The sequence below is a fragment of the Phascolarctos cinereus genome, unplaced genomic scaffold, assembly GCF_003287225.1.
Source record: "Phascolarctos cinereus isolate Bilbo 61053 unplaced genomic scaffold, phaCin_HiC Scaffold_1;HRSCAF=81, whole genome shotgun sequence".
NCBI lineage: Eukaryota > Metazoa > Chordata > Mammalia > Diprotodontia > Phascolarctidae > Phascolarctos > Phascolarctos cinereus.
The window spans coordinates 258,311,102-258,330,697 of NW_027555514.1; the positions used below are offsets into that span (position 1 = coordinate 258,311,102).

The 19,596-nt window shown below is 49.4% G+C and overlaps 1 protein-coding gene and 1 pseudogene across 1 annotated transcript in view; both read left to right on the forward strand.

The window, feature by feature from the left end:
• The first annotated feature begins 6,867 nt into the window (after nucleotides 1-6,867).
• LOC110203726 (SUN domain-containing protein 2-like) lies at nucleotides 6,868-17,029 on the forward strand (annotated as a pseudogene).
• Nucleotides 16,246-19,596, forward strand: part of LOC110203727 (plasma membrane calcium-transporting ATPase 1-like) — a 46,485-nt gene continuing 43,134 nt past the window's right edge. Inside the window, exon 1 of the mRNA XM_078150400.1 lies at nucleotides 16,246-16,249. Coding sequence (XP_078006526.1) covers nucleotides 16,246-16,249 — 4 coding nt within the window. The remainder of the gene's footprint in view (nucleotides 16,250-19,596) is intronic.

A 19,596-nucleotide genomic window follows, 5' to 3' on the forward strand; every position in this document is an offset into this window, starting at 1 on the left:
TCAGAGGCCCTCTGGTTCACTTTGTTTCTAAAGAGGAACTCCCTTTATAACATCCTTGAAGAGCAGACATCAAGACTCCACTTGTACACTTCCAAAGATGGCAGACACAATTCTCATTCATGTCTGCAAGTCAACAAAAGTCAACAAACTTTTGTCCAGTGCCTGCCATGTGACAAGGAAATACTCTAGGTGCTGGAGAACATACAGTACAGATAAGACATAGGTCATTGCCCCCTGAAGTTTATAGTCTAATGAAGTAAGCAGGCTGGAGATAAGACACCAACACAGACAACTGTGGAACACAGGGTAGAGGGAAACTTTCTGAAAAGTCAGGTAGGTATAGAGAGATGGAAATGCATACAAGAGAAGAATGGGAAAAGCAAAGATAACCGAAGAACAGAAAAAAAAAGTACACATATTTTTCCTGCTGTTGTTGCTATTTGCGCTTTATTCTTAAGGAGGACCATGACATCAGGAAGGTGATGCAGTTACTTGCCAATGAATTGGGTTTAAGTGGGGAGGGCTTTGCAAAGTCACCAGCCTCACTTTCTTTTCACTTTTTCTCTGGAGCCAGTAGTGGAGGAGGAAGGCTGGTAGTTTTGTTAAGGTACTTTCATGAGGAATGGGTTGAAGAGGGAACAACACTGAAATATTTAGAAGAGTATAAAATTCTTCTAACTTTAAAAGAAATAAAACACTAAGGCGATAGGGAGGGTGGAGAGGAAAAGGAAGGGATCTCTAGAGGACAGGATGAGGGAATAGGTTATAAGGGGCTATAGAAGGGTGTTTAGATTTACGGGAAGAGGAGGATAGGGGAGTGATACTTGCTGAAGTGTAGGGTAAGTAATGGAAGGACAAGGTAGTGGGCAGAAGTAGAGGAGTCAAGAAGGACAGGCAACAAGAGATATGCACAAAGATAAAGAATTGAATTTTGGAAAGTACATGTCTGTATATGTAAGTTTATATTTTTATATATGTCCATGTATATATCTATAGCAATAGAGAAATATATTTACACTCCATTGTAGCCTTCAAGGAGTGTGGGGTTTGGTGGTGGGGGAAAGAAAAGAACAAAGTTTAAAAAGTGCAGGTCAGAGAATAAAATAAAACTTAAGAGGAAGCCAATAAAAGATGGACAGTTCTCGACACAAATTGTATCATTTATCATATAGGATTTCTTGAAATGAAAATTTATTGTTACCTATTTTGAATCCTCTCTTATATTCTGCTATACACATGACATGCTTTTTTTTTTCTTCCTTATTTTGTAGTTAAGCTCCAATATTTGAGTTTGTGATATGTATTTTGTTCTCTATTCTTAATTTGTGTGCTGGTGTTTGAGTCTAATATAAAATTCACTTAAACAAACAAACAAACAAAAAAAGGGTATTGAGGTGGAAAGGCAGAAGAGCTAAAAACCTGTGAGCAATCCTTCTATTTTCTGAAATGGAAATATGGAAAGATGATATTTGTAACTCATGAGACCTTTCTCATGATTCGTGTAGTTGGAGGAAAAATAGAGAACAAAGGGTGAGTTGAATATGAAGTGATATCTAAAATAAAAAGTGAAGGGATAAGACAGGAATGTGTTGGGAGAAGGAGAAAGGGAGAGTTGCACTGGATAAATTATCTTTTATAAAAGAGGCAAGAAAAAGCTTTTAGAGTGGAGGGGAAGGTAGGAGAGGTGAGAGGGAGCGAGTGAACCTTACTCTCATTGGAATTGGCTTGAGAAGGGAAGAACATACAATCTCAATTGGGTATGGAAATCTTTATTATCCTACAAGAAAGCAGGGGATAAGGGGATAAGAGGGAGGGTGATAGAAGGGAGGCCAGATTGGGAAGAGGGTAGTCAAAAGCAAACACTTTTGAGGAAGGACAGGGTGAAAGGAGAGAACATAATAAATGGGGGAGTGGGATAGGATGGAGGGAAAGATTTCAGTCTTTCACTACATCAACATTATGGAAGGTTTGACAGGATGACAGATGTAGAAACTATATTGAATTGCTTCTCTTCTCACTGAGGGTGGGTGGGGAATGAGGAAGGGAGAAAATTTGGAACTTAAAGGTTTAAAAAGACATGTTAAAATTGTTTTTACATGTAACTGGAAAATAAGATACACAGGCAAGAGGTATAGAAATGAATGTTACCCTACAGGAAAATAGAAGGGGAAGGGGATAAGAGAAGCTGGATTATAGAAGGGAAGGCAAATTGGGGTAAGGGGTCATCAGAAGCAAAACACTTTTGAAGAGGGACAGGGTGAAAGGAGAGAGAGAATAGAAGAAATGGGGGTAGGGGAAAAGGATGGAGGGAAATACAGGCAGCAAAAGCAAATGTGAAAAAAAAAATTTTGAACCAAGTTTCTCTGATAAAGACCTCATTCCTCTAACATATAGATACTTTAAGAAAGGATGAATATGACACTCTCCAAAAAACCTGGAAGGACTTACAAGGGTTCATGCAAAGTGAAGTGTACTGGGCACAAAATAACAGAAATATTGTAAGATGATCAGCTGGACATGCTTTAGCTCTTCACAGCACTGCAGGGAAGGATCTATGACAACTCTGAAGGACTTAGGGCAAAACATGCCAGAGTGAGAAATGATGGTGTCTGCATAGAAACTGAAGGAACTATTTTTTTTCCACTTTATTTTTCTTCAGTCTTTTTGCCTATGTTTTCTTTCACAACATGAGGGTTACGGCTATGTTTTGCATGGCTACAAATATGTAAGCTATATGGAATTGCTTGCCTTCTCAATGAGGGGGTGGGGATGGGGAAGCTGAAAGGGAGACTTTGAAACTCAAAGTTTTTAAACAAATAAATTAAAATAATAATAATAATAATAATAATAATAATATATCAGTTGGCCTTGACCCTCTGGGCATCTCTGAGGAACAGAAGGCCCTCCTGAATACTGGAGGGCCATTCCCACTCCCTCCCTCAGCAGCCAGAGTTTCAATGGGCTGTGGACATCCCCACCCTTGGAATGAGCTCCAAGTCAGCTCCAGTAGCAGCCACAACAGGGGCAGGCTGGGCAGGATGGAAGGGCTGCTGGGTCTAGAGGGCTGCTCCACCCATATGGGGGGATGGCCCCTAGCCACAGGGGATTTCATAAACATGATTCAGAGCAAGCTGAAGGCCCCACCTCTTTGCCAGAGTGAAAGGAAAAGCAGGGAATTCTCCAGAATCCTGCAGATGTAGATCCAGCTTTCTAGGGAGAGATTTAGCTGTCTCTTTAGGTTCCTGTGCAGGCCCCACCAGACCAGGGCCCTGCCAGGGGAGGTATTAGGGAGGTGAAAGATCTGTAAAGCTGGGAGCAGGGATGGTGCCCTCCTCTATGCCAGGCCATAGTGTCTGCCCCTCTGCTTGTCTCACAACCCTCTGTCCCATGGCACAACTGCCCACCTCCCAGAGTCAGCCCCAGGCACAGGTGTCTCTACTCCATCCCCTGGCCTCTCTGCCCCAAATCCTAATATACAGGCAAGTCCATGACTGAGTTGTCCTTCAGTGCCTGGCCTATTTGTGCCCCTGCTTCATATCCCCCTCTTCTAAACAACCCAAAATCGAGTTTCAAAGGTCAGGGTTTGCTTCCCAATGCCAAGGCCTGGCATTCCTTTCCACCTCCTCCTGGGACTAAGTCGGGCTGCTTTTCCTAGTGGTGTCAGTCTATCTTTCTCTCTCTGTGTGTGTACATGTGTGTATGTACCTGTTGTGTTTAGTGGGAGGGAGAGCTGGCCCCAGTCCCGTGCCCAGTGATGACCCTCCCAGTCCCATGGCCCCATATGCCCCTTTTGGCTGGCTTGAATGGGGCTCATTACCCACTTTAAGCCACGTTTTGGCCGCTCTCATCATCTCAATGCCAGCTGCCCTCTAGGAAACTCTCTCAATTGGGGCAGCCCCAGGCCAAGGATGATCCTCCCAGAATGAAAGCCTGGCTGCCCCTAGTGCGAGATTGCGCCCACTTTTTCCTCACAGTCCCTCTAGCCGGCACCCAGCGTTCTTCAGGCATTACTCCAGTAGGCACCAAAGGATGCAGACACGAGGAAGGTGCGGTCGGAAGATGGTCATAGAGGTCTCGGCAGGTACTCCATAGAGACATGCCCTGGCACAGTGTGGCCCAGATAAAAGGTGTTAGAGAGGTGGAGGGTCTGGAGATCCGTGCCCTCCTCTGTGCCAGGGACCAGTGTCAGCTCCTTCTCTTCCCTGCCCACCCTCTTTGTCAGGGCTCATCTACACTCTAAAGACTTGCCCCTGGGTGCAGTTTCCTCTGTTCCTTCCCCTAACCTTTGCCCCCCAAATCACCAGGAACCGCAGTGCCTGTGACTGTGTGCAGTTCTTCAATGCCAGGCTGTTTTTACCCTCTGCTTCATCTCCCTTTCCCACAAACAACCCCAAAATCGAATTTCCCAGGCCTGGGCGCGTTTCTGAATGCCATGGGATGCCTTTCCACCGCCCTCTCGGACAAAATCCACTTCTTTTCCCTACTGGTTCGGGGGCCTGTGTTTGTGAGTGCACGCGCCCGTGTGTGTACCCATCTGTGTTTTGGGGGGAGGGAGGGCAGGCCACAGTCCAGTGCACAGCGCTGACCCTCCCAGTTCTCTGGCCCCATATGGGCCTCTTGTCGGGCCAGAATGGGGCTCATTACCCATTTTATGCCCGGTCTCAAACTCCCAATGCCAGAGCCCAGATTCTAAATTGGGGAAGCCTCGGGCCAACGATGATCCTCCCAGAATCAAAGGCTGGGTGTCCACAGCTGGAGCTCGCGCCCTCTCTGTCGTCCCAGTGTCTCTGGCGCGCGCCAGCGTTCCGCCAACGTTACCCTTGTAGCCATCAAAGGACGCGGAAGCTGGTGCAGACCCGGGCGGTCCGGGGACGGACACAGCGTTCTCAGCAGGAACCCCGGAGGGCCACTTCCTGGCATGGTGTGGCCGGGAGAAAAGGTGTTAGAGAGGTGGAGGTTCTGAAGCCCCGTGCCCTCCTCTGTGCGAGGGCATATCTGGCCCCCTCCCCCAGAGTTACCCGCTTTGCATCCCTGCCTCTGCGCCATGCCCTAACCTCTCCTCGCAAAATCCCCAGGAACAGCGGGGTCCATGACTGAGTGGAGTCCCTCAGCGCCAGGCCTGTTTGATCCACTGCTTCATGTCCCTCTCAAACAAACCAACCGAAAATCGAGTTGACCAGGCCCTGGGCTCAAGTTCCAATTCCAAGGAATCTCATACATTTCACCTTCCTCTGGGACAAAGTCTAGCTGATTTGCCTAGTCTTATGAGTGCCTGTGTGCGTGAGAGAGCGTGGGCCTCTGTGTGCGCGTGCGCGTGTGCGTGTGCGTGTGCATGTGCATGTGCGCAAGCGCAAACTTGTGTATGCTTGGGAAGAGAGAGAAGTGGCAAGATTCCTGTGCACAGGTTAACTCGCTTCGTGCCCTGGCCTCAGATGCCCCTCTTCTGTGGCAAGAATGGGGCTCATTACCCACCTATGCCCGGGCTTGACAGGCTCATCCTGCCAGTACCAGAGTCCAGCTGCCCTCTAGCCAACCCTTTAATGTGGGTTAGACCCAGGTCAAGGATGATCCTCCCTGGATGAAGGCCTGGCTGGGCCCACCCCTGCTCACTCCCGCTCTCCCCTCGCGGCCCCTCTGGCCCGTACCCCGCTTTTCCCACGAGTTCCCTTTCGTGTTATCCGGGTCCCCACTAAAGGACTCGGAGGGGGACTTGGACATGGAAGGGGCGGCCAGGTCAGAGAGGAAACAGTCTCTGCAGTTACGGGGGCGGGTCTCGCCATGCCAGGACCGGGGCCCCAGAGGAGGTGTGGGGACATGGAGTGTCTGGAGCCCTGAGTGAAGACAACGGTTCACTCATGTGTGCCGGGACACAGTGTCTGCCCCTTCTTTTGTCTGTACAGCCCCTGTACCAAGGCACATCTAACTCTCCTCCACTCCCTAACTCCGCCCCCCAATCCCCAGGTACAGGGATGCCCCTGACTGAATTGAGTCCCCCAATGCCAAGCCTAGTTTTCCACCTATTGGATCTTCCTATCCCAAAACAAACAAACAAACAAAAAAAAAAAACCCTCCAACATGGAGTTGCACAGGGCTGGATAATTCAGAAATCCCTGAGGAGGCATTGAGGTTGGAGCTCATGAGCAGGCAGATGGGAAAGCCCAGAGCCTGCCTTGGAGGCTGAGACAACTTGTCAACATGGACTCATTTGTAGTATGAGTATGATATTCCTTAAGAGCTGTGACTATGAAATGAAAAGAAAAAAAAGTCTTCAGAGGGCTAGGACTGTTTCTCATGAAGCGAATTACCTAAGGGTCAGGGCTAGAATCAGCTGGTTAGCTTGGCCCAGTACATGTGACCCCTTCCACCCACCAGAACAGGGTTTTGGGTGGTGGGGGAAGACAAAGACTTTGGAAGTGAAGGCAGTCCTTTCCCTCAAGCTTACCATCTATGGGGAGAAGAGAAAGTGGTGTTTGTGAAGCAACCTGAGAACAAATATAAGGCCAGTGTCAGCTCAGATTGGATAAAGATGCTCTAAGGAGGAGATCCAGAAAGGAGTTAGCAGAGAGTGGAGTCTCTGCTTCAGCAGGGAAGGCTACTGCAGGATCCTATCAAGAGTAGATGCAGTGGCCAGGCTGAGTAAGGGCTGAATGCAGGCCATGAGGCTGATAGGCAGCCGTCATCAATGTGCCTGGGAGATGCTTCAGAAACACTTAGGGAGAGAAGCTGCGAGCCCATCTTTTGTTTTGGAGGAAGAAGTCTAGGGAATGTGGTCCCTTCCTTTCAAGGTGCCCAGCATCAGTTCCTTCTGAGGGTCTCCCAGAATATAAAGTCAAATGACTCAGTCAGTAAGCACTGGTTCTCTTTCTTTCTTTCTGGAATTTCTAGAATTACTCAACTCAAAGGCTTGGAGGATGTCTTGGCCCAGTGAGCACCTGTGCCTGTGTTGCCAGGCACATGTTAATGAGGGGAGCAGCCCCAGCAGCAGCAGCAGCAGAGGGAGTTCCCAGGTGGCTGGACAGCACACCAACTGCAGGGAGGGTCCTCTCAGGTAAGAGGAGCCAGAGGAGACTAAGCTGCCTTCTCCATCACAACTGCCCAGGGCAGCCAAGGGCCTTGGCTGCTGCCATGTACACATTTCTTTCCTGCCCCCATTTTGGGTGGAGCCATTACTCTACTGCTTGCTTTCCCCACAAACAAGAGAATTTCCTTTCCCCCTTTGACCCCAACTTTTGGCTGCTGCTGCCTTCTCCTTCTGAGAACAGGAACTGGGGAGGAGCAACTTTGAGCATGGAGAAGCCTGGAAACTCTGAGGCCTGAAGCTGGGCAGGGAAGAACCCCTCTAAGCCATAGAAACTCTTCTCCCTGGCCCAAAGGCCCATGCTTCTTAGGGTGAAGCCAGGTGGGTGAAGGGCCTGTGGGTTAGGACACATTTTCAACTGACTCTAAGCTCCTCTCATACCTCATCGTGGTGGTTTCATTTGGAAAGAAGACCTTAGTGGCCCATGGTAGCTGGGGCTTTATTCGATCCTGCATCGCTCATGAAAAATCATTCATGTCTTTAAGGAATAAGAACTGCAAAAGAGGGCTTTGGCTATCATTTCTTTTCATCCTCGAAGTCTCCAGCAGTCTCATTCCCTCCAGGCCTTTCCCCTTCCCTTTCTTTCTCACCCTTCTTCTTTTTCACCCTCATGTCTTTGCTCTTCATACTTGCTGCCCCTTAGGAATGTGAGGAGGAAGTCTGGTTGGGTCACAGGCATCTCACTAGCCCTCTTACCAGCCCCTCACCTGGCCCTTTGGACCTGTAACATCCCCGGGTCATCCTCAGGGGGCTTCTCCGAGGATGATGGTGCAGGTAGGCATCACTTCTTCTGCCCTGGAGCCCCATTCCCCTGGCATTGCGGCATTTACTTTAAAGGGTGCCTCAAAGCTGGGGGTGGAGCTGGTATCTCTCATATAACAGGAAGAGAGAACTTTGCAGTCTCTGGTTTGGAGGCCGAAGGCGGGGCTCAAGATCCCAAACATGGTTGTCTCACCTTCTGGGTGGATCCTCATTTTTTCCCTTCTCTGCAGGTCGTCCCTAATCCACCAGCCTGGCTCTGCATCCACCTTCAATAATTGTGCCTCCAAACTTGGCATTTTTAGCTGGTTGGCAATAAACTTTTCAGGTGGATTCTGCCAGTGGTTGGGCACAGTACCCAGGGGAGTGGTGCTGCAGTGTACTTAGAAGAGCTTCTTCATGCCTATGCAGGGGCAAACTGGGCCAGGGTGGAGTAACTCTAGGACAGTGTGGGGAGATGGGCTTATTATGGAAGAATCCCCAAGCACAGCTGAAGAGCTGTGGGAGGATGGAAGAACAGAGTAGCAAGAACCAGCTGTAGAGTTGGCCGGCTGGGAGGGGGCTAGCTCTGGGAAAGGATGGGCTTGCAGGATGAGGCCTTTGAATCCCTCTGCTGGGATCTTTACAGGTGGGCTCTTGGGAGCATTCCAGTGGTGCCTCGGAAACACCTGGAAGTGCCTGTCCACAGCTGCGTCCCTCCAGGACTTCTTTCTGTTAATCAGGTCAGTGAGGCCTCCCTGGGGCCTGTCAGAATGTAAGATGCACTGCTCCAAAAGACACCATTGCCCTCGAAGTCAATATCCCCTTAGGCTTTGCCCTGTTCCTTTTCAGCTTTTTGAGACTTTTATGCAACGAATATTAAGATAAACTCAGGTCAGGGCCAGGGGTATGCTGGAACCAGCTGGAACTTGCTCCTGAGAGTCAGCTACCAATTAGGGCTTCATAGGGTGTCTCCCTGAAGATGATGGTGGGAGAAGTAGGTTGTGTGAGCCTTACCCTCTTCCAGAGCTGGTTGTTCAAAATTTAGCAGCACACATAAGCCCACATTCCTCTTTTCTTTTCAGGGAAGTGGGTTGGCTCTGACTACAAGTGGGACTCTCTTCCTGAGTATCATTTAGGAGCTCTCCCCTCAGTAGTTCCTGACTCTGATCACAACTGAATCTGGTGAGCTCCCCTCTGTTAGTCTGAGGGTCCTGAGTTTCTAGGGACACTCCTTCTTTTGGGGTTCCAATCCAGAATTTTCTGCCAAGTCTTCCAGGTCTCCAGGCCATGCTTACAGTTTCTCTGTGGAGGAGCATGGCCAGGTTTCCAGGCTGCCTCCAGGGCTTAGTCCAGGAGCCTCTAGAGCAGGGGTGGAGAATCGGAGATCTCCAGGCCACATGTGGCCTTCTAGGTCCTTCAGTGTGACTTTTGGACTGAGCAAGTTTTACAGCATCAATCCTTTGCTGAAGGGGATTGATTCTGAGAACTCCAGACGCGCTGGAGGACCTAGTGGACCACATATGTCCTGAAGGCCCACAGGTGGCCCAGCCATGCCTTGGATTCTTGGGGCCACAAGCTGGACTGATGGTGACCAGCCTGCCTCAGCAGGGCTTCCTCCTGCAGCTCTTCCAAGTCCAAACTGACAACCATTGTAAGGACTGAGACCAAAGAAGACTGCCTAATTCATGAGCACCATATGAACCTAGTGGTGATGGAGGTCTGACAGGGAGACATCTTCCACCGGACCTGTCAAAGGGCAGTATGTCACCTGGCATAACAACATGAGTGCCTTTCAAAAAGCCAAGTTTTCTCCTTCCACTTTACCCCAAGGACTGTCCATACAAGCCCAGTTCTCCTCTTCTTGGGTGCCCAGTGGCAGGGGGTGGAGGTGGGAGGGAGAAGAGTGTTTTAGTTGTTTCATTTGCCACTCAGGGAGGGTCTCCCAGGAGCCTGGGGTGGGGAAGGGCAGGCGCTAATGTCTCCTCCTTCACCTTGATAAAATCCAGCAGCTTTTGAACTTGGAAGAAGTTGCTCCTCTTTGTCTTGGGGATGTTGTTGCTTGTGGGTTTTCAGGGTTATGGTGAGCTTTGAGGAGTACCCAGAGTAGCCACTCCAATAGGGTGGGAAGGACAAAAGCTTGGGGACAGGGCTGCCAAAGGAAAGTTTGGAAGACAGAGCTTTGAAGAGGATCCTTTAAGGAGCTAAAGGCACCGAAGAACTGGGAAAATGGACCCGGGCCACATATGAGCAAGCTCTCGTGCCTCAAATGTAAGAGTTCTGTGCTGTCTGTCCTTCTCCTCTCCATCCAATCCAACAAACCTTTATTGTTCATCTTGCATATGCAGGCTTCAGAGCTGCATGCTTCAAGGTCAGGGTGGCCATCCTTCCTACCTTGAGCATGTCAGGGACAGGGAGGTGATTTATCTGTACCCTCAGTGGTCACTGACCTGGCACCTGAGGCTGGGAGATTGGTAGAGGAGCTGAGTCAGGAAGGAATCTGTTATGTGAGCTAGACATACAGCCAATGCCAGGTCTGGAGGGCCTTGCCCTTTGTCATTGGTGAGAACAGAGAGGGCGTTCCTCCCTACATGATCCCAAAAGGGCTACACTCTTGGACAGGAGCCATGACATCACTCAGGGATCACTTGACCACTATGACATCAAGTCTGGCTCTGGAATGATGACACCACAAGCAGATGGTCACCAGGGGCTGTCTGCAGTCAGCCTCTCTGTAGAGCATTCTGGTCCTCATTCAAAAGGGACAGGGCCAAGTGTCGACCAGGCTTGGGACCACAAGGCAGCACTTGTGGGTTCAGTCTCCATGTCCTCTCTCCAGCTGAAACTTATCCCTTATTTTTGCTATCATCCAAAAGTATTTCATGACTTCTGAGAGGATCATGAGAGAGGGAACCCTTTCCTGAAGACTCTTTGGGTGAAGATGGCTCTAGCCATAGCCTTCCAGATCATGGAGCCCCTAGCCCATCTGCCTTCCTTGGGCTGGGATCCTAGCTCACATAGATGTGACACTGCCATACTCAGTCTGGATGGAAGTCCTCACCCTGGACTTCTTTCCCTTCTGGCACCTCAGCCTCTGCCTCAATTAGCCTTTCCTCCCATCTTCTAGGTGGTTGGTATTTCTACCCCGGTGGCCTACAGACCTTCCACCGTGCTATGCTCTCCTGGTGGGCAGCCAAGGGCAGCAGCAGGAGAGAGGACTGTTGGGAATCAGGATAGTCCCCCTCATATTTCCAGGTGAGTGTCCAGCTGAGTGTCAGGAAGGCTTTGCACAAGATGGGCAGACAACCCGCTCACAATCTATTTCATTCTTCTCAACCCAGTGTGGGAGACAGGATCAAAGTTCAAGCTTTGCCACTTGCTGACTTTCAGACATTGGGCAATTCAGTGTCTGCCTCTCTAAGACTCAGCCCCATCATTTCCCCACTTCAGTTGAAATCAGTTGCCTCCCACAAGAGGCCTTCCCTAGCACCTTGTCACACAGTGGGGTGACCCTGGGAACCCGGGAGTCTCCAACAGTTCTCCAGCACAGCCCAGACTAGCACACTTTACCAAGCTGGGAAGACATGAAGGCCATTTGCAGATCATGTTGGCTGCCCAGCAGCAGCTTATCCACCAGGTGATTTGATTTTGAGCAATGATGAGCTTGCAGGCAGATAAAAAATCAAACAATAACAGAAAAAAAACCCTGAATTTATACCAGACTTTATACATACATTAATACATACACACACACAGACATTCACACACACACACACATACACACACAAACACACATTTCTCAGTGACTTTATTAGAGTAATTTCTTATTTTGCTTCCTATCACCCACATTTCTCAGAATAGCCTCTCCATCTCCCCCTCCCACAGAGCTATCCCTTAAACAAAAGAATAAAACAGATGGGAAAAAAAAGAGTTCAGGAAAACCAACCAACTCAGCACCAGAGTCCTGCCTTCTGTGCAGATTCCATGCCAGTAGACTTTCAGCCCAGCATTAGGAGAAGGGAAGAATGTCCTCCTTGATCATCTCTGGGGCCATGCTCGGACATAATCTTTTCACAACATTTAGTTCAGGATGTTGCTTATTCATTCCATTCTCATGGTTGTCTGTGGTGCTTGTTTATCTTGTAGTCTTCATTCATTTCTTTCACTTTGCTGTAGTTCGTGTAAGTCTTGTCCTGTGTATCTATATAAAACCCAGTTGTGGTTTCTTATACCATGAGAATATTTCACTGTATCCATAAGCCACAGTTGGTTTAGCCATTCCCTGCGGGTATTGACAACCCAAGGACTTTCTTGGTAGTTAGATTGGTATGACACGAATAAGTAAGTTAATTTTAGGTACTTTTGTCCCTTTCATTTTATTGGCTTGATGTACCCATGAGCAATGAATATGTCTCCAATTGATGAGAATTGTCTGTGTGTGAAGGATGTTTTGTAATTGCATTCCTGGATTTCCTGTGTGTGTCTAGCAGGTACACTCCAAGTATTGTATGACCACAGTTTTCAATGGAATTTCTCTATCTTTCTGCTGGATTTTCTTAGTTGATGTATGGAAATGCTGATGGTTTTCATGGGTTTCTTTTCGATCCTGCAATTTGGTTGAAGAATTGTTTTAATGATTTCTTTTGTTGACTCTCTAGGATTCTCCGGGTAAAGGTTGGTGTTTTCCTCGGTCTCATTGTGTCCTCTTTTTCCTTACAGGAGCTGGAAAGCGGGGTGGTGCACAAGACATCTGAGTGGCACAGGTAAGGCCCCAAATGACTGGCAAAGAGAAAAGGAGGGAAGGAGGGGTCGAAAGCTAGAGCAGAGCGAGCACAAGTGACATTCCGTGGGAGAGGTGGTCAGTGGAGCCAGAAGCCTTGGGTGAGCATGTGCATAGGATGGATCCAAACTGAAGCAGACCTCAGAGAACAGTTGAAGGTACTGAGGCCTGGGAGGGAAATGGTGTGCCCAGGGTCTCGCAGGGAGTGGATGTCAGCAAAGACTTTCAGCCAGGCCTCTGACTCTGTCCTTTCGCACTGAGTCATGGTTGTGTTCAGGAGAACCCCTTCAGTTCCATTTCCTGGCCTCTGTTTGACTCCATCCTCCAGTGCCTATTCTCCAGCTTGACCTTGCCCTTTCTTTTTGTCATTGGCTAGTTCTTCCCAAGAAGGCTTTGTGGAAAAAGGCCAAAGCAGATGGGTTCCCTAGAGGCCCAGCTGGTTGGCCTGAGGCAGGAGCTAGTGGCCTTGAGCCAGAGCCAGGCTGAGGTGGAGAAAGAATCACACCTTGGGCCAGAGAAGATGGTGGCCCTGCGCAATGAGGTGAGTCCTCCCATCCCCGACTTAGGCCACCTGCATCTCTCCATCTAAATTGGGCTATGTCAGCCAAGGGAGGTACCACCCTCGAAGCTGTCCACTGGGCGCTTCCCATACATGTAGGCCTACTGGGTGGACTTTGTGATATGGACAGGACATTCCTCATCTGTTACCTGGGAGAATAACAGCCCCTAGAGGGTTCAATGAGATTATTAAGCAGTGGAGAAATGCCAGTCTCTTGGTTCACCAACCCTTCCCTGACACCAAGCTGGCATGTGCTGACCCCAGAACTCAGAGTGACTCTAGACACCCAGGCCCCCTGTCCAGGCCCTCTTGCTTCCTCATTTCTGCTGGTGCTCAGGGCTTTGCTGAGCTCTTTCGTCTGGTGGCTTCTAGGTGGAGTCTAAGGTCCCTGGCTGGATTCAGCAGGTCCTTCATTTGAAGCTAGGGGAGTGCAGGCCCAGCTTCGTGACCTAGAGCACCGAATCCTGAGGTATGTGACAGAGGAGCAGGATAAGTGTGCGGGCAAAGCTGCTGCCATCTTGAGGCTGAGCCTTGTGAAGGAAGGAGTGACCAGCGGGGTGACAAAGGAGGTGAGGTCTGCCCCACTCGCTATCTTCCTGGCTGGGGTCACTGGTTTGCCCTGAGAGGAGCCTGCCAGGAGGGAGGGGGAAACCCTGGCAGACCAGGTAGCTCACTTGCCCGGCCCCGCATGGACTGGGCCAGCCCTGCAGGTGGCCCATCCCCTGAATGGTGCTTGCCTGTCTTTTAGAAGTACACCAGATCGTAGAGCAGGCACTGAAAAAGTACAGTGCAGATCGCATCGGGCTGGTGGATTATGCCCTGGAATCTTCAGGTAGGTGGCCTGCAGAAAGCCAGAGGGCTTGGGACAAAAGGGATTGGAAAATCAAGATGGACTTGAAGAGACAGGAGGAATTGACAAATGAAGATGCCCCTTATGGGCCGGGGCAGTTAGGAGGGCTGATGGCCAGGCAGCGCCCCTCACCTTGAGGGCTCCCTCAGGCCATCTCTGGGTCCTCCCAGCCCTCAGGTCTCCCCCACTCCTTTCCCTGTTGCTCTTTCAGGGGCCAGCATCGTCAGCCGCCGCTCGTCACAGACCTATGGCATGAGGACGGAGTGGTCTGGCCATTTCACTCTTTTTGGCATCCCCTTGTGGCGCTATTTCCAGTCCCCAAGACTCATCCTCCAGGTAGCGCTGAACAAAGGTCCCCCAGCTTGCCTCTCTATGTCCCATGTCTCAGCGTCCTCTGTTGAGGCTGGGCTCCCAAGGCAGAGTGGCCCCACCACCAGGACCTGTTCCATCTGCTGCCTCCTTTCACCTGCCTTGTCTTGTGCCCACAGCCAGACGTCTACCCTGGCAACTGCTGGGCATTCAGGGGCCACCAGGGCTTCGTCGTGGTGCGCTTGTCTGCCCGCATCCAGCTCACTGCCATCACCTTGGAGCACGTGCCAAAAGCTCTGTCCCCAACCGCTGACATCCCCAGTGCCCCAAAGGACTTTGTCATCTTGGTGAGTACCTGAGCCTCCCAGCTCTCCTTTCTAGAGTGGCAGAAAGTGGTTTCTTCACAGCAGCATTGCCAGCTGAGGAATGCGACGGTGTGCCCATTTGACACGTGTGACATTGAGGCTGGTCTCCTGACTCCAGGCCCAGCCCTTCTGCTCCTCCCCCTCTTCTTCAAGAGGAACCAGGAAAGGACAATGACAGCAGCCAGGAGAGCCAAGATGACACTGCTACCACAAGGACCTTTTCCACAGCAAGTTGCCTCCCTGGCCACGTGTGCCATGGTGGAGCTGGTCTGGGACGGTGACCACCATGCCCTACATAGTCACCACTCAGGGCAGAATTGGAACATCCACCTGAGGAGGATTTGAGAGAAAAGAGGGAGCCAGAGCAGAAGGTGACAAATGGAGGCAAGAGGGACACTTTAGGATCCCAATCCAGATACAGATGAAGAACTTGAGGCTCACACGACTTAGTGGCTTGTGCCAAGCCATTCAGAGGCTTAGGGGAAGAAGCTGAGAGGGAGGCCAAGGGCATGGAGGGCAAAGGCTCTGTCTATTGAGTTCGTGAGAGAGATGCTAGCAGATGAGGGGATCAAGGAAGGCAACCTCATGGTGGCTTTTGTTGGTTCTCCTATCCCCTCCCCAACTTATCCTGCTGCTACTGCATCCTCCAGCCTGTCCTCCTCCACCTCTTCCTCCTCCCCCACAGCCTCCCCACTCCTTTCCTTCCCTACATTGTTGGGATGCATGTGCTAACAGCATGCTATTTGTGCACAGGCCTGGCATCCATTCATCTGACCATCCATCCCCTCCCTTTGCTTTTCCTTGTGTACAGGGGCTAAATGAAGATTCTCAGGCAGACGGGGTGGCCCTCGGGCAGTTCACCTACGATAACGCTGGGAGGCCATTCAGACCTTCCACTTGGAGGTATGCAGGGAGGCTCCCACAGCAGTCCGCCAGTGTCCCAGGAAGGCTGGTGATCTGGAAGGCAGGATCACTGGCCACAGGGCTGCTGTGGTTTTTCAGTGGCTGCAGTGGAAGCCAGGACCCCTTGGATCTGATAGGAAGCTGAGGGAAAACCTTGTGACTTAACTGAGCCACTGCTCTTTGAAGGAAGACTGGGGCACAAAGGCTGTGGGGGCAGGGCTTGCACCAAGGGATGTCAGGCCTTCCTGACCCCACTCTCTTCTCCCCACAGGGCAACGACACAGCCCCATACCAGCTGGTAGAGCTGCGAATCCTCAGCAACTGGGGTCACCCTGACTATACGTGCATTTACCGCTTCAGGGTCCATGGGAAGCCTGCCACTTAGCCCCGCCCCAGCCTGCTGCCTTCACCCCTTCCTCCTTCAGCCGCCACAAAGCAGCTCTCTCACCTCCTCCTCCCTGCCCCCGCTTAATCTCTTCTGCCCACTGTGCCTTCTGGGACAGAGACAAAACCTCCGTGGAGCCCTCTTGCCCCACCAGGCCCACTCAGAGATGGAGAAGACAACCGGCTGAGCCTTTGCTTCTCACAAGGCCAACAACCGGCATTTGGGGGAAGTTTTCACCCAAGATCACCTGCAGTGGCATTTAGAAACAGCTCGTCACCATGGGTTGTAGCCATAGCTAGTTGGCCCCTTGTACCCACTGGGGTTTCATTTCCACTGCAGTGGAAGTTAGTACTGTTAGATAGAACATTAGTCGTGGGTTAGATAAAGCAGACAAAGAAGGGGGCTCAGAGTGCAGCCAGGGGCCATGGGGAGAGCGCCTTCCCTTCTCCTACTGCTGCCAGGTTTCTCCTGCCTTCCTCGGCGGCCCAGAGACTCTACATTTCCACTTTAGCCATGCCTTCTTCCACCTCCTGACCTGAAGCTCAGTCGCTGTGGTCTCTCCTTTGGGACCATCAGCTCCAGCTGATATGGCTATGGTGGGGAGGAGACTGGCCAGGGGCCTGAGGAGAAGGGTCCTTGCCTGGCCTCTTGTAGGGTAGGCATTGAGTCAAAGCTGCCCTTTATCCCTGAGCTGCACCTCACATGGCCCAAGTGCCTCTACAGGGAAACAGGGCATTGGAGGCTCATCAGGCTCTTACTCTGACCTCTGAATCTAGTTCCTTTTGAGCTTGGTTAGCATAGGAGCAGGTATTAAGTTTATGGGGATAGGGTTTGGGTTGGGGGGAGCTTTTTGCAGTGAAGGCTGGTGTGGGAGAGGGAAGGCAAATGTTTTGGCCCACTGAACCTCAGATTATTATGTATAGAGATAGAAGTGTTTCTATTGGTACAGAGATGTAGTTCGAGGTTCTTTTTTCTCAGATAGAACAGCTAAGGGCTTCATTTCTGGCTGCCTCCCTGTAGGCCCAGAGTTAAATTCACTGCAGCCCCAGCTTCCCGGGGCAGGGTACCGTCAAGCACTGATGCCCACAATGGCATCACAGTCCTTTCTCCCTCTTACCATCAGGAGGGAAGGCAGCGGTTCACACCACAGGGCTGGCCACTGGGTCCTGAAGCCAGCAGAGGGGCCCACTCTTCTGTAGGTTTCAGGGACCGGCAGCAGTAGGTGCGGGGCTGACCCCAGCTGCCCCTCAGCCCCGTCTGCTCCCTCTGCTTTTGTCCCCTCCCCAGGAAGCTGGCATTTCAGCAGCTCTACATAGGAACCTCCATAGAGGGACTTCGCTCTTCCCATCACAAAAGATGTGGAATTCTCTAGTTGTATTTTGTAATGGATAGATTCTCATTCATGCCTAGGGGAAAAAAACAAAGAATTTTCTCTTGAATCTGTGTTTGCTTTCTATCTACTCCTCACAGGGAGGTTGCTGTTGAAGCCACCTGCTGGAGCAGTGGGGGCAAAGAGGCAGGATTGTGGTGGAAACCACCTGTTCAAAGGGCACCTTCTGTTCTGCTGAGGGAGGCCTGGGGGTAGGGGGAGTGCGCTGGGCAGTAGAGGGAGCCAAGCCCAAGCCCTGTCTTGGAGATCCAGAGCTAGAGAGGGGGCCAGAGGATGCCCAAGGAGGTGGAGCAAATAGTTTTGTAATATTGTTTGAGATCTGGTTCCCCTAGATCTCTTTCTTTCCTACCTTTTTCCCCCCTATATTCCTTGATATTCTTAATCTTTTGTTCCTATAGTTGAATCTTGTTATTTTTGCTAGCCTAACAAATCCTTTGGCAATTAGATTGGTATGGCATAAATAAGTTAATTTAGTTAGAATTGTCTTTGTCACATTGGCATAGCCTAGCAGTTACTATTTCTCCCATTACTTAATTCTGTTTTTATACTCTGAGCTCCTGGGTGTATCTTAGTAGAAAGGACCTCTCCCCCCTCCAAAAAATAACATATATATTTTATGCATTCTGTAGTTATTTTGAATGGAATTTCTCTTTTTATTTCTTCTTGCTGGGTTTCAGTCCTTCATTTTATAGATAGCCAACCACCTACCTAACAGTGAGCACCATTTTTTATGTTTTGTACATATTACCAGTAGTCAGTTTTGTAGTCTTAATTCTATTAATACAAACATTAGCATTGCTAATCACTTGTTCACGCAGTATTTAACATGCTTTATTCTATTAACTCAATGTGGGAGAATTTGGCTCTTAAAATTACTGGCTTTGTGAAGTTCAGACCCTAGCTTGGTCTAGCTCTTTGTAAGTAACCTCTGCTCTTCATGAATTTTTAACAGTTTTCTGTAGCTACTCGAATTCTTTCCCTATAACCATGCCTATTCCTTCCAGGCTTTGCCAGTGGTTTCACGTTTTTAGGACCTAAAGTACGCTGAAGATTTCCTCACTCAAATAATTTTAGGAGCCCTTGAATCCTTCTTTTTAGTGCCATTCAGCTGTAGCTGTTTGTTTGGTAGTAACTATTCCTTTTTACTCTCTTGTACAATTTACAGTTAGTTTAATTTTCTTAGAATTTTCTTTAATACAACAGTTTCCCTTTGGGTTAAGTCCCTCAACTATCATGTACCTTCATGTTAGCTTAATTGCCCTTGCTTTTTAAAGAGTAAACTGCCAACTCTTGCCTCTGTATGTTTCCAGCCTGGTGGTATCTGATCCCTTCTTTCTTCTTTCACTCCTCTGGCATAAATTCTTGCTCACAGGTCTGTGTCTCCATGTATCTTTTTCCTAGTTTACTGTATCCACAAATGCCTTTCAGTAAGTAATCAAGAAAGACATAATTCTCTACCTTTGTGATTATTATTTATTTATACAGTTATTATACTGATTATTAATATACGCATTATACCATATTAATACCATGCTAATTAATCATTACTGCTCATAATAACAGATCAAAAACATAATAATACAGAAACCATGTGGTCAGCACAGACTCCTTTAAGAGGAATGCTCATTTTCCTTGTTAAGTCAGACTGTGTGCTAAATCAGAGAGAGCTGCTTGTTTGCCACAGGTTCATGAAGAACAAGGCTGCATTCTAAGCTTCAACCTGGACTCTCACATCTTTCCTAGATTTTTGTCTGCCTCGTAATTGCCGTAAGTGAATGATTGCCTGGTTGTCTAGTGCTCCTCCAGCCCCTAGACTAAGCAGCAGGGAGCCAAACTGCAGTGGCTGACAGGCAGAAAGCACCTATTAGGTTTGATGTAGAGAATAAGTCCTAGGGAGTTCCTGGGGCGCTGAGGTTTAGTCATGTGCCCAGGGCCACGTAGCCAGTGTCAGAGGATTTGAACGTAGGTATTCTTGACTCCAGACCTGGCACTTTATCCACTATATGTTATGTTATTTTACTGGGATCATTTCTTTTTCTTTCTGTTTTTGGTACAGACATGTGATTCCAGTGGTGTGGACCACTACTGGTGGGGTAACTCCCTTCATTAATACAGATCTGTAATTCATCTGTAACTTAGTTGCGATGGTCTTAGTTGCTTTAGTAACCTGAGAAGTTAACTAGCTTGTCTCCTATAACATAGCTAGTGTGAGAGAGAAGATTTAAATAAAGGTCTTCCT